The sequence below is a fragment of the Helianthus annuus genome, chromosome 1, assembly GCF_002127325.2.
Source record: "Helianthus annuus cultivar XRQ/B chromosome 1, HanXRQr2.0-SUNRISE, whole genome shotgun sequence".
NCBI lineage: Eukaryota > Viridiplantae > Streptophyta > Magnoliopsida > Asterales > Asteraceae > Helianthus > Helianthus annuus.
Window position 1 is genome coordinate 53,082,546 of NC_035433.2, and position 15,257 is coordinate 53,097,802.

Below are 15,257 nucleotides of genomic sequence, written 5' to 3' on the forward strand. Positions count from 1 at the left end.
ATTTATAAATGAAGCTCAAGATCGAGCTCTCGTAATTTAAACGGGCTAAGCTTTCGTAATTTAAACGGGCTAAGCTCAAGCTTGAATGAGCTTGGGCACATCTAATCTTATTTACACCCCTATTTACACAGGGGTGTATTTCTTCAGTTTATTATTTATAATCAATCTATAAAAAAGTTATAGTTTCAGTGTTTTGATTAGATTATATGCTATAAAAGTTTTTAATTTATTGTTATTTTGTCACGTCAATTTTTATTGATTGCGGTAGTTATTATCATACACTCACTCACTTACGTTTCTAGAAGACTAAGATCTTACGTTATGTTGTAAAGAGCGTTTTAAAAATTCTTAAAACCATCTAATTATAATTCCATTATGAAGAAATCGAAATCTTCGTCTTTGTATTCATCGCTAAGATCATGGGTAATGGTTAATAGCCCATAAAAGACATTTTTCACCACATTATCATAGTGTCTCTAAAAAAGTGTAACGATTAATGCCCGTTAATGCTCATTTCATTGAGTAAATTGCCAAAATCGTCTCTGAGGTTTGAGCATGTTTGTCATTTTCATTCAAAACAACTTTTTTGTATCATATAGCCAATTTTTGAGATTTTTTGCCATTTTCATCCAAGTCAGACTTTTTTGCCAAAATCGTCTCTAAGTTTTGTGATTTTTTGTCATTTTATCCAAATGTTTGATAGTAGAAAAAATAAAGCAAATTAGATGTTGGGATAAAAATGACAAAAAACTCTAAAAGTGAAGGACTATATTGTACAAATAAAGTTGTTTTGGATGAAAATGACAAATATGCCCAAACCTCAGGGACGATTTTGGTAATTTACTCCATTTCATTCATTATTTTCCATTATTTTTCTCCTCTTTGAGCATTATTCTAGCATTGTCCCTCTATCTCCATGCCCTTATAATGCCCAAGAAGGCAGTGTTGAAAGCATTATCAAACCTTTTTACGCCCCTATAATGCCCATTACGCATGACGTAATAGGTCTCCTTTCTCTTGAAGGACCGGTTATGAAACACGTGTTTATTTATTTAATTTGTTAAATTCATGTGTTTGGAAGCACACATTTAAAAACATAAAACTTTGTTGAATGATGCAGGCTCATAATAACATTTCATTGTATAATACGATATGAGATAGTGATGTTTCAAATTATGAATGAAAATATTCATGTAATATTTAAACATGTATCTAGAAGACTTCTCATACCCTATTGAATATTTTAAAGTATATCAACGCCTATACCGCTTTTTGTGTTCTCTCATTGATTCATGATGTTCTAACATGTTCATAGATGTATCATAGAGAATAGTTTTATATGAAACCATGACAAAGCTTATTGCATGCATCTCACTAAAAAATCTCATAATAGTCACTGGTAGACCATAGATTTATGTTATAGTTACTAATGTTACGTGACATCGGTAATAAAAAAAAGTATGACATATATTGTATGCTTCTAGAGATTTACAACTTACACCAATAGTGATTCTAACTAAAAGAGTTTCTTAAAGGTAATGTAGTGTTAATTGACCCATTCTTTTACAAGAGCGTAAGATCATACGTAATAGGCATTATAAAAGCATGAAGGTGCTTGATAATGCTCCCAACACTGTCCTCTTGTGTGTTATAGGGTCATGAGGATGGAGGGACGTTTCTAGTATAATGTCAAATGAGGAGGAAAAAAATGAAAAGTAATGATTAAAAGGGCATTAAAGAGGGTTAATCATTACACATTTTTTAAAGAGGTATTATGATGCTGATGTGGGTGAAAATGTCTCTTAGGGGCCATTAACCATTATGGATGGTCTAATGGGTTAACTAAAGACAATTAACTTTGAGTAAATTCCTATTTTCGTCCCTTGGTTTGCTAAAAAATTATTACAGTCCAATAGTTCAAATCTTGCCAAAATGGTACCAGTGCTTTCATTTTCTTTCAATTAGATTTGTTAGACCTACAAAATAACAGATGATATTCAAAATCCAAAGCACGATCATGTGATCAAGAAATAAATAGAAGCTTGAACCAGATTCTCCCCAAAGATAGTGAGTCTTGAACACCTAATTCAGAGCATTTATTGAAGACAGGCAAACATCTTATCAAAGCCTTGGAACCACTATTCAAGAAGAAACAAGGTCTGTTGAAACCTAAAGTATGTTGAAGCAAAGGTGATGAAGAAGACCAAACATCTCTCTGGGCAAACAGATGTTTGGATCAAAGCAATAGAGGATAGTCCAACCAGATGTTTCCCAATGTAACAGTACTTGTTTTGTATCAGTGTTTAGCATAGTTAGATCAGATGTTAGATTTGCTTATATATTTGCAACACCCGTGGAATCTTTTCTTTAGGAATGTTAAATGTCACTATCAGGGTGATGTCAGCCAATCACAAACAGAGCTTTCGTACTCAGTATAAATATATCTCACCTGTTAGAGATCTATTCATCACTACACATCACCTTTTCTTTTGTACGAACAGTCTTTGTTAAAGTGATCAGTCTGAGGGGAAGTCTGTAAAGTCAACATTCTGTAAAACATTTGAATTATTATGATTAATAAAAAATAGTTTTTGATGATGATTTCTCTTTTGTGATTACTTATCTTTATTACATTACAATTTTTTTTGAGCTTAAGTGTTAGTTTATACAAACCTTGTAAACTCAGACTTAACTATTGGTATCAGAGCTTGGTCACGTTAAACTTGATTTCACAATCAGTTTAACATAAAAAGATCAGCTCAACAAAGATCCAGTACTGTTCATAGCTGAGAGTTGAAAAGTCAAGAACTCAAAAGCGTCTATCACATACTCTGTTTTTCTCTAAAAAGAACAAAAGAAAATGGCACAAAATGACCCCATAACACCGGCTTCAGTAATAAACCTCCTATACGAATTCAACATTTGGCAACATAGGATGGGTCATATACTTGCTCAGCAAAATACAGGGTGTTGGAAGTCCATTGTATTCAGACCGCATATTCCAATGGTACCCAGTGTCGAGAACCCAAATGTGTTTGAGCCAAAGAAGCCGAAGAATTACTCTGGGAAAAATTATCAAAAATCGAGCTGGATGCCAATGCCTTTAGTATCGTAGCTATGGCTCTGCCAAATGATATATATGCTGGCATGTTGCATTGTAACAGCGCCAAAGAGTTATGGGATGCACTGAGAAAAATTCAGTGGAACAGAGGATGTTATCGAGAACACTCAAATAATCCTTAACCAACAATATGAAATTTTCACTCATATCAAGGGAAAGATCCTGACTCAGCAGTTTGAATGATTTTCATGTCTAATCAGTGAACTAAAGTTGGTTAATAAAGAATTTAATAAAACAACTTTAAGTAACCTATTTTTATGATCTTTGCATGAGAAATGGGACACTATTGCTATAGTGATGAGAAAATCACCAAATTTCAAGGACATGAACCTGACTCAGCTTCATGGAAAGCTCCTAACATTTGAAAGGGAGCTTTGTAACACCCTGTGTTTTCGAATGTCAAAGTCAAAGTCAAAGTCCAAGTCAACTTTGACTTTCTTTGACTGTAAATAGTCTATTTTATGTTTTATTTGTATTATGTGGAGTAAGTGTTGTAATCAAGGGAGGATCAAAGTAATCGAATGTGTAATCGACGCGAACCGACTTACGACTGTGAATAGCAGGAAGTAACAATGCGATAAAGTTAACTAGTCAGTAATCAAACCGATCTAACTATCATCAAACTCGAATCTTGAATTACGCGAACTTTGGTTGTTGTTATACGTGTGTGTGTGCCTTATGTGTTACCTGTGCGTGTTTACTTTATGTTTTGTGTGGTGATCAATCGAAACTCGAAACGAAACTCGAAACTCGAACCGAACGCAATCGAAATCGAATTATGACAAATGGTAACGTTAGGATAGGGTGAAGTATAGGTGATTGTATGTTAGATATAGTAGTTGGGACTGAAAGTAATTTGAATAGGAAACTCTATCGTACTCGTATCGCCATCAATCGAAACCGAAATATCGAAAATCGTCGCCCGAACCCTCGAACCAGGCTGTTGATCGATCAGGCTATCAGCCGATCGAACAGCCCAGCCGATCGAACAGGCTGTTCGATCGAGCAGGCCGTCCGATCGGGAAGCCTGGCCGATCGGCCAGCCCTTTCCTCTTTTGGAGCCTATAAATAGGGCTGTCATTGTCACTCTTTACCACTTTTGGAAAGTTCTGACCGACCAGCTCGTGCTCCTCCTCTTTCCTCAGATTTCTTCTGATTTCGGTAAGTTTCCAACCTAAATCTTGTACTTTCTTAATCAAAACATGCTCCTACACCTTTCTATCTTTCAATTTTTGATTTCTAACCGTGAAATCACCAAGATCTAGGCATTCTTTGGTGATGTCATCATGGTGTTCTTCAAGAACACCATGTCTTGACTTCAATCCACCATGAATAGCTTGGATCTAACCGATTTCCACATAAACAAGCTAAGATCTACCGAAGATCTAAACATTTCCACGATGTGAAGGATTGAAAGAAGGAATTCCAACTTTCTTTTAACTCTTTTACGCCCAATGCCTTCAAACCGGTAGAAACGGAGCTTGAGTCAACTCACCAAATATTCTAGTGGATGAGTGGTTCAAGATTCGGATTCTATTTACGAGGTTCACCGATTTCGGGTTAAACATTAAACTACCGTTCTAAACTGTTCACTGGCCGGATTTGGGTGATTCCTGTCCGAACAGGCGAAACAAGTAAGAATGGAAGTTCCATGGTTCACCTCGTTGTCAAACTACCTCGATATAACGTCAAATAACCAGAACAGCCAAGTGTTAGACGAACAGGCCGACCAGGTCAGGATGCTGACCGAACGGTTAGGCTGTTCGAACGAACAGCCCACCCGATCGGATAGGTCAGCCGATCGACTAGGCCAGCCGATCGACTAGCATGTGGCCCCACAATTTGACAAGCTCATGAGGTATGGTATTGAACGAAGTAATGTCCGATCGAACGACTGATTGGTAAACATTACTCTTCGGATCATGAGATACTATGCTTCAACACTTAATCGATTTTCAACTCGTTCGACGCATTGGAGTGCCACCCGATCGAACATGCTATCAGAACGAACAGGCTGTTCGATCGAATATGCTGCTCGATCGAGTGACATCCTGCTGAGGACTACTACTGAAGTTCCTAACCGATCGGTTAAGTCGACCGATCGAACAGACCATTCGATCGATCGACCTGAAAGGTGAGTACACTTCAGTGTTCTCAAATGCTACAACAAAAACTTCAAAAGTTCAAACCATCATACACAAACACATCCTACTCAAAGGAAGAAACAATCCACTCGAACAGTCCAACCGATCGAGCCTACCGGCCGATCGAGCAGGCTGTCCGGACGGATTGCCTAGCCGAACGAACAACCCACTCGAGCGAACCTGCCGTTCGATCGACCAGGTTGTTCGACCCACTTACACTTATTTCCATTCTACGTGTATTCATCGTTATGCTATCGAACTGTTTAGGCTAACCCTACACTTAAGCGCTCCCTTCAATCCATCAATCAACCACTGTGAGTAAACTCGATCCCTTTTTGCTTTTAGCACTTTTGGGTGTTACATACGTTACGTATCAAAATCACTATCGAACACACTACGCAATTATTTGAACGCTAACCGATTTGCATGTATTACGTGACTAAATGAATGCTTGTTGATTGTGTTTACACGTGGAATGCTGTCTACCTGCCTTAACGACGTAGTACTATAGTTTGGACTCAGCACCCGTTCACATGGGGGTTGTTAAGGACAATTACTTGCATGGATTACGGTGGTAATCATGTGTTGCGAACCGTCTCGGACGGTCAACCCGCAGTCATTGGTATCGATAGATCCATGTCGATAATTAACATGCTTCGTTTTCCTCTGTGTACGTGCTGGTTATGCGTAAACTATTTCGAACTCTATATGCTATTATCAAACTTGTATGCTCACCTTTACATTAAGTGTATTGACTTTACTTTAACGTATGTGGCAGGTGTTTAAGATGTTTGCTTGCTAGGAAAGCGAGGCTAGAATAAAGCTCTAGAGGCCCCCAACAAATAGTTGTCTGTCAGGAAAAAGCAGCTAGAGCATAGTTGTCTGTAGATCTTGTCAGGCTGGGTCTTTAGGAGCATCTGAACAATATTTAGTTGTTTTATTTAAATCTGAGTTGTCGGAACAGAATTACTTGACTAGATGTTATTTGTAATAATTTGTTTTGCCATTTAAGGCACGGTATGGGACGTGTTACATAAATTGAATGGTAATGATAGTTGTTATGGAAACTTCTGAACAATCTGTTTCGCTCAGTGCCATGCCCCGATGATTCCGCCATCGGTTGGGGTGTGACAAGCTTGTCCAGAATAAGAAGCTCCAGGAAACTGGAAAAGTTTCTGACAGTTATGTTTTTGGTAACACGGCACTTCTGAGTCAGGAGAGATCATCTGCTGGAATGGGAAATGATTAGATTTTTGATCATTTTATTGATATATCGACTGGAATCAACTCTGATCAACATTCCACAAGTTATGCATTTACAGCAAACGATGATAGTCATGGTCCTAATAGTTTGTTGTTTTGTACTTAATGATCTTAAGCACATAGACCCAACTAACCTAGAGGAATGGATATATTGTATCAAGTGGCACTACTAAGTCTAGGAGTAAATCCAGGATTAAGTGAAACATATTACTCGAATGAAGGTGATTATTTACCGGTGAAACATATTGCCAAAATGGTACTTGTGGTGGGCCGTTGGTGTGTTGAATGGTCCACATTTTTCTAATCTGTACACCTGCAACTCTTTTGAACTCGTTGGAATCACCTGAAACTCACCTTGAACTAGTCTGCGTTTTTTCGATCTGAACAGTTTGAGCAACACATCAGAATGCAGGTGGTGGTTAGATTTGGACGTCGATGAGGTTGTGTGGTTATGGTCGGTGATGAACAACGAGGAAGACGAGGGAGTGGCAAACATGTGTGTGGTGGTTTTAGCAGCGGAAGGAGGGGGTGGGTGACTTGATTTTTCAGTAACTAACTGGGGGTGGGTTTAGATGGTGGTGATGGTGATGGTAGGAAACGTTGAAGAAGAAATGGGGAGGGGGTGATCAGGGAGTGCTAGACCTAGTGGTTTTTAAGGTCGGTAGAGAGAGAGGGAAGAAGAGAGAGTAAAAATAGAGAAATAATTTATTTATATTGTACTTTTTAATAACAAGGGCATTTAAAATTAACATAATAAGTGGATGGGGTTAGTGGAGTGGGTCTAATTGAAACAAAATTAATACACTTGATACTGTTTTGATAAGATTTGAATTATTGAACTGAAATAGTTAATTTTTAGCAAACCACGGGAACGAAAATAGTAATTTACTCATTAATTTTAATCCTTTTTAATAAAAATGGAAAACATTTTTTGATTGGTTAGATTGTGATTTGGGCCCTACTCCCAAGCCCTCACACCCGTTAATGATATAACGAAAAGGACGGCGTGCGGACCATTGACGCCCTCAGATTGTTAGACTACACGTTGTAGAGAGGCTTGAAGAGGGGGCATGAAGCGCCATGTGACAGCCACATTGGCAGAGAAAGATTTCCCCTTCAAGCCCCAAAAAGCGCGGGGTTGGAGGGGGTGTGGACCGACACGTGACAATCATTCTTTTTATATAGTTTATGTTAAATGTAACGCTTCGCATTTTGTACTTTCCTTATTTATGAAATGTGTAATCGTATTTCTTTTTATGGAAACTTGTATTCGTATCATGTTCCTATTCCAGTTCCAATTTTGTAATTCGAGACTTTGATCAGAATGAAATTCATACTTTATACATACATATTATCCTTACAAATCAGTCGTTAGATACGTGTTTATATTCAAATCGATACTTATTATACGTGCAAAATCTCATATATACATTCACGATACACGAATTATACATACACACATACGCTTTCCATACTTGAAAACATGTTAAATTACAAAGTTTTGACATAAAATGAGGAACATATAAAGTTCAGGGACTAAAATGCAATAAAAAAATCTACAAAATGAGGCGTGTCGCGACGCCTAACTTCATTTTGGTAAGGCGAATGTTGTGGCCGATGCTCTTAGTCGCAAAAATCATGTAAAGAGTATCCGTTGTTTCCAAATTCTAAACGACCTTCGAGATCGCATTCGCGAAGCACAATACTCATTCATTAATGAGGATAACTTATACAATGAGATAAAGTGTGGTGCTGAAAATCAACTCGTATCCAAGCCTGATGGTATCCTTTACTACCTCAATCGCGTTTGGGTACCGAACCGTGATGACCTTCGTGAATTCTTAATGAAGGAGGCACACAAGTCTCGATACTTTATTCATCCTGGTGTCGAGAAGATGTATCAAGACCTTTGTACATCTTATTGGTGGCCTGGTATGAAGAAAGATATCGATACCTACGTTTCGAAATGTCTCATGTGTTCCAAGGTGAAAGTCGAACACCAACGTCCCTCTGGTTTACTCGAACAACCAGAAATTCTGATCTGGAAATGGGAGAGCATAACTATGGATTTCATCACCAAACTTCCTCGAACTTCGTCTGGTCATGATAGCATCTGGGTAATTATCGATCGTTTGACCAAATTTGCTCACTTCCTCCCCATTCGTGAAGACTACAAAGTCGAGAAATTGGCTCGTATTTACACGAATGAAGTCATTTGTCGTCATGGTATCCCATTGACATCATTTCTCATTTTTGACTGTGATGGTCGTTTGACCTCGCGTCTTTAGCAAACCTTTCAAACCGCTCTCGGTACTCATCTTAACTTTAGTACTGCTTTTCATCATTAATCCGACAGATAAACCGAGCGCACTATCCAAACCCTCGAGGATATGCTTCGTTCTTGCGTAATAGAGTTTGGTGGCAACTGGGATATACACTTACCTTTGGTAGAATTCTCGTACAACAACAGTTATCACGCTAGTATTCAAATAGCACCATTTGAAGCGTTGTATGGTCGAAAGTGCCGATCGCCTATTTGTTGGCACGAGATCAGAGAAGCTCAAATCACCGGTCCCGAGCTCATACAAGAGACGACGGACCCATGAAATCATATAAAACATAGTGTCAAAACGAGTGTTTAAGACAAGATATATTTTCGCATACATATACTTTATTTTACTTAAAACCCGGACCCGAATCCTTTGCCAAATCCAACTACTTACAAAACTCCGTTTCCCCTTGTAGGGTAACTTCGGTGTTCTAAGCTCAACGCTCGTTAAACTCTCGGTCACTAGGAAAGCTTTGCAAAACCGTGAGTGTATATGACCCCTTTCTATTTTAACACTTTTGGGTGCAATACGTGTAACTTATCAAAAACGCACACATACACTTATAAACGTGCTTACAAACAAACAATCCATGTATAGCGCCATAGGATTAACACTACCGCACGTATTCTTGAGGTCATGTTAAGTAAACAATAACGGTCTTTATCATTGCTATGGTAAGATTACGCTAGCGGGAATCTTTGGGTTGACATTTATAGTTACATGATAGTATTGCCATGTTAGGTTTTAGTATCCTAATTTTGCCATGCGGATTTGTTTAAACTCTATACTTATGCCAGTACTTAAATTTGTATGCTCGCCAATACTTTTGTTTTGACATGTACTTTAACACGTATTGCAAGAAATTGATGACAATGATGATGAACGGAATTTAGTAAGATGACTAGAAACCCGCTTTAATTTTAGTATTGTTGATGTAATTCGTCTCTTGCTCAAGTGTTGTATCTTTGCTTTCAAACATTGTACTTTGTTTTAGTATGAAATGAAATCTTGATTATTAAATATTGTCACAGTTAGCGTTATGAATTCTCTTGCAATTTTGTTTTCGTCTCACTCCGATGTTTGTGCCATCGATTGGGGTGTGACATTAAAAAGAAAAGAAAATTAATAAAAATAACCACCACCTCTGCCACCGATTGGGATGTGACATTAAAAAGAAAAGAAAATTAATAAAAATAACCACCACCAAATCAAAACCATCCATCAGGGGTGGTGTGCCGACGTGGTTGAAGCCCCACGTCACCCCTTCCACGCCCATACCGTCCAGTTTTATAATAATCGTTTAACAGTACAATGGTTTTGACGTAGAGGTCTATTGACGCCCCACTACATTTGTTCTAAAAAAATTGACTCCAATGATTTAACACAAGTAGTGACTTGGTCTACGGACTAATCACTTCCACATGTTACCAATGGTTGTGTGTTCAAACATGTATAGTGACATTTATAATAAAACAATCTTCATAAATAAGCAAATGCTAAAAGTCAAGAATTATAGATATATGACCAAAACGGAAATAATTATTAAACTAAACACATAATGAAATAACTATTAAACTAAATGCAAATAATGAATATCTTTTTTTTTTTCGGAACGGCTTAATTCATTAAAGTATACAACTAACAAGAAACTTGAATAAACAACAACAAAAACTACAAAGAGAAACTAAAATCACACCATAAATCAATTAACCAATCTAATTTAAAAGGTAACTAGGTTTTTACCTTGCGCTTCGAGGCAGGAGCAGGGTCTTTTCTCCCACGCAACGCGACAAGAATTTGGACATTATCGGTTTGGCTTGTCGAAAGTGAGAAAGTCAAGTGTTTATTTTTCAATGCGTGTGCCTTTACCTTGCGCCCTCACATACTTACACAGAGAACTTATACAAGTCACTTTATACAACTTACCAAATTTACAGGCATGGAAGTGTTTAGGTACACCATTATCAACCAATGCAGTACTTACTATGGTGCTCTTGTAAGCTTCATAATACCATTATAATTATAATACACACACCTAACTGTTCATTTATAAACTCAGATAGCAGGAACTAGAAAATTAAGTAATTAAATTATCATCCACAAAATCAAACAAATAAATAAATATAACCGAAAGTTCGAAAAAAACAAAATCGACCTATTCGACTCTCGCCAAAACTTCTCAACTAAAATCTACTTACCATTTAATCCTCAGTTGAACTCCTTTAACCTTTTCTTCAACACATCCATTGACTTTTTCTGGTCACTCTGTTTACCACCTCTGTTCGAAAGGCTTCCAAACAGTCCATCAGGTGCATCTTTATACTTGTCACAAATCGTCCCCACTTTCTTGTGATCCAACGCGTTGTAATTCTTCATACGTATCGTCGGATTCATGAAATTCTCAGGCTGACTGCTCAACAAAAGATTAACCAGTTGTCTCACTTCAAGCAAACACCCTCTAAAACCACCTTCTTTGTACACGTCGCTTAATCCCGTACCATGAAATTGCTCATCCGCAAATTGTTCCAGATTTTTCAGATCATTATTGACGCCCATAACCGCATTTGCAGTAAACCGCTTCACACTATCACTAACTAACGTATCCATAAACGAATTATTAACATGCTCAAACACCCCGTTGCCGATTTTATACACGACATCAAGAGGTAGAATCTGTTGTGCGGCGGATAAAATAGTGTCGATATAAATAACAACCTCGTGCATGTAATCACTTTTATGTTGTGTCACGTCGTCAATGGTCCAGTTTACGTTCTCGGTAAGGGCGAGATACTCGGTCAACTTAGTGTTGACCGAGTTCGAAAGAGTAACATAAGCTTCATCACGTGAAGTTTTTAACACCATTTTTGCCGTTATAGTAGTTTGAGGTCTCGCGATTATTCGAGCGGGAATGCCACATTGTTTGGCTGCGGTTTGAAGAAAATAATCGCACGCACGTTCCAGAAACGATATATTTGCGGCAACCTGCATTGCTTGAGATACATCTGTGCTGCCAGTTTGAATTGTGGTGAGAATAACTTCGTTTAAAACGTCGATTAACAGCTTGTCAAGATACTTTCTCACAAAGTCAAAGAAGTTGGTTTGACTTTGACCACCATAAGACAAGTAACTAACCGAATCCTTAATGAACGATCTAGCTATCCGACAACAACCAGGAACCATTGACGAAAACGGAGCAACATACGGGAAAGCCGGCGTAATATCCGACGTTTGAAGATGAAAACATACGACGTTTGACTGATATTCCGACTCATTCATAACCATTTGCTTACAATCATCGTTAATAACCGCATCCTTGATTTGACTTTTACACTCAGTCAAAAGTAACTCATGATACTTATCCCGACTATTGGTCAACGTTTTAAGAATTGGGCCCACATCATACCCGTATTGTCTTAAAGCCGCCCCGAAAAGTGTCACGTAGTCTTTCACAAGAAGAAGATGACTTGCAGTATCCATTTCAGATAACTGATTTTCCAAAGTCAAAGTCAACTTAGTTACAGCCGTTTCCCACATTGCTTCAACTTGATTAGCCGATAACAAATCACCAGCTGTCCTAAGAACCCGATCCTCAACAATGAAGTAACCGACAATTTGTGCCAAATAAGTCTGATGTGATCCAAGAAAGTGTTGACCCGGTTGACCCGGTGACACTTGTAAATCTGAACTCAACTGCAACATTCGGTTTTTGTAATAATATTCACGAAACTTATCACCAATCCCGAGACATACATGGATATAGTACGCCCGATAAAGAGGCGTTAAATTAATTTTTAAAACAGACGTTTCTTCAACTTCTTCAACATCTAATGAATAAGTGAAATCACCAACTTCTTCGGCTTTTTTCTGGCGAGCAAGCAAATCTTCGTTTCTTTGACGAGCAGAAGATGCAAAACCGATTGCTTTTTGTCCGATATCTTTCGAAGTGCTTCGTATATGAACCAACCATTCGTTAATTTCACCGCAAACGCTTTTTTCGATATGATTTTTAATAACCGGGACCCGCTTCTCTATTAAATTTCTAACTGCCTTAACGGGAATATTCTTATAACTCTTCTCTATCTGATCAACAGCTTTTAACGCAGGGTGAAACCGACCTTCAGACAAATGTCGGTTACACTTTATACAAAGATCCAACACTTCGGCGCAGGTTCTTGACGTTTTAACCGCTTCTGCAATGTTTTTCTTGATTGAATACGATTCAAGCAAATCTTCAAGGCGTGAAAGTAACGCACTCCCGATTTCTTGTAACCGAAAATTATCACTTGCGAGCTCGGTTTTTAACGCGTCTGCGTCAACAAGCACACCTCGAAGCTCATCGACTGCAACGATGAATTCTTCGTAGTGGAGTTTGCATAGTTCTTCAACTTCGACTTCTTTTCGCTTTGCAACGTTTTTGAGTTGGTAAAGAAGGTTTTCGGGTTTTCCCGTTTGAAATGAATGTCTTACCATTGGAGCTAAATCCTCACCGTTGCCTATTAAAGTCATAAGTATTGAATCTTCAACAGTGCCCCCGTTTTCTGTAACATTTCTTGATTTCGTTTTTGCATTCATCGTTACACTCACAAGTCAAAACCTCTGTAAATATGAACCCACAAAAACGGTAAGAAAATATATAGCATAGTTGTGGAATGGCTAAACAAAACTAGTTCCTGCAAATTAAAGAATCATCTTTTTGACAATATAATCCAAAATAATGAAAGGCGAAACCTCCTCTACTGTCACAATCATATCAGTTTCATCACTTTTGCCCAATTTTGATCTAAATGCATAACATAATAGGTTGATTCGGGACAACATGATGATGTAAAGACCACCTTGACAAAGAAAGTGCGGTTCATCTCAAGTTTCAACCAAACTGTTACGAATATACGATATGTTATGTAACTTTTAAAGATTTAACGGTATAAGTAAATGATTAAAATAAGTTGGAAAGTGCAATTAAGGGTGTAAACGAGCCGGGCCGAGCCCGAGCTCGGCTCGTCATGTTTTTATGAAGCTCGAGCTCGATCTCGGCTCGGTTCGAGCCTACTTATTTTAGCTCGTGCTCAGCTCGCGGGTAAAACCCAAAGCTCGAGCTCGGCTCGACTCGAGGTATTTTAAGAACAACCTCAGACGAACTAAAAACTCGGCTCGAGCTCGCTTCAATATCGCTTAAACAAGCTAAAGCTCGGCTGGAGCTCAGCTTGCCAATGTTATCATCATTATTATTATATTATATATAAAATAAGTAATTTTTTTTGGGCTCGTTTAGGCTCGCGAGCCTAAACAAGCTTTGTATTTCAGGCTCGAGCTCGGGCTCGATAACTAAACGAGCTCTATTTTAGGCTCGAGCTCGGACTCGGGCTCGGGTTCGTTAAAGCTCGGCTCGTTCGAGCCTTTCACCGAGCCGATAATGAGTAGCTCTCGAGCCTCTGGGCTTGTTTACACCCCTAAGTGCAATGCATTTGTAAAAATTTGCCTATTTAATCTTTTAAACATCTTCATGAAAAGTGTATTATCTGAAACTTAGGGAAGAATATAACTAAGCAATTGTCATTTGTTGTCTTAAATATTCAAACACCCAATCTATACTTATTAGTGCTATAAATTCAGGTTTTTATATAACAATAAACCCTAAAAATCATTTTGCTGATTTTCCACATAATTAAACAAGAGCATCAAATAATAAACAAATAACCTTTTATATGCAATTCATCCATAAACAATAACTAATTATATGCAAATTCCACAGTTATCTAAACTTAATCAAGCACAAATTAAAAACCTAACATACATAACAGCTTATATCTAATTTCTGTACAGTAGGTTCGTAGTAAATGTAGTAAAAACATGAATATCAACAGCAAGAATTGTAAGAAATCGTGACTTTGAAACGAGTATGCGCGTAAATTAATAAACAACGGAAGGCGAAATGAGATTTTCTAGGTGTAAAACTTGATGCGATTTACCTTCAGACGTCAAGAAATTCTGAGAGATTGATCGAAATAGAGAGAATTCGAAACAGATTTCGTTCGATTGAGAAGCAATTAGGAAGAACCCTAGGTAGGAGACGATGATCACAATATTCGCTCTTGTAAAGCACCACAGTGTTTCAACATTTACCATTTAGTGGAAAAGAAAAAAATATTTATAATTGTATATTAGGTTTAATTACAACTCTCTCTTTATAATACTTTTTACGGCCAACATAATCAAAGACACCCACTGGATTAACGGAGTACTCCAAAAGTAAACTAAACCTATCATCAATTTTGGGAAAATTCGGTAACCAACCCGTTCGTAGGTACGACGGTGAAATTACGGGTAAAACTCGTTTGGCTCAAAGATAGAACTCAGGTTTCCTATGTCTCCTATCATTGTTCACCAGTGCCTCACTCT

General features: G+C 37.9%; 1 protein-coding gene across 1 annotated transcript; it reads right to left on the reverse strand.

Annotated features, from left to right (window-relative positions):
• Positions 1–10,904: 10,904 nt before the first annotated feature.
• On the reverse strand, positions 10,905–14,992 carry LOC110900043 (exocyst complex component SEC15A). The gene is made up of 2 exons (XM_035978571.1): positions 14,828–14,992; positions 10,905–13,454 (listed from the first exon to the last, which is right to left on the reverse strand). Exon 2 carries the CDS (start codon positions 13,428–13,430, stop codon positions 11,067–11,069), a length of 2,364 nt encoding a protein of 787 aa, XP_035834464.1. The 5' UTR covers positions 13,431–13,454; positions 14,828–14,992; the 3' UTR covers positions 10,905–11,066.
• Between the last annotated feature and the right edge of the window lie 265 nt (positions 14,993–15,257).

Excerpts from the sequence above, each read along its gene's own strand:
- LOC110900043 (XM_035978571.1), bottom strand. The coding sequence starts at position 13,430 with ATGAATGCAAAAACGAAATCAAGAAATGTTACAGAAAACGGGGGCACT.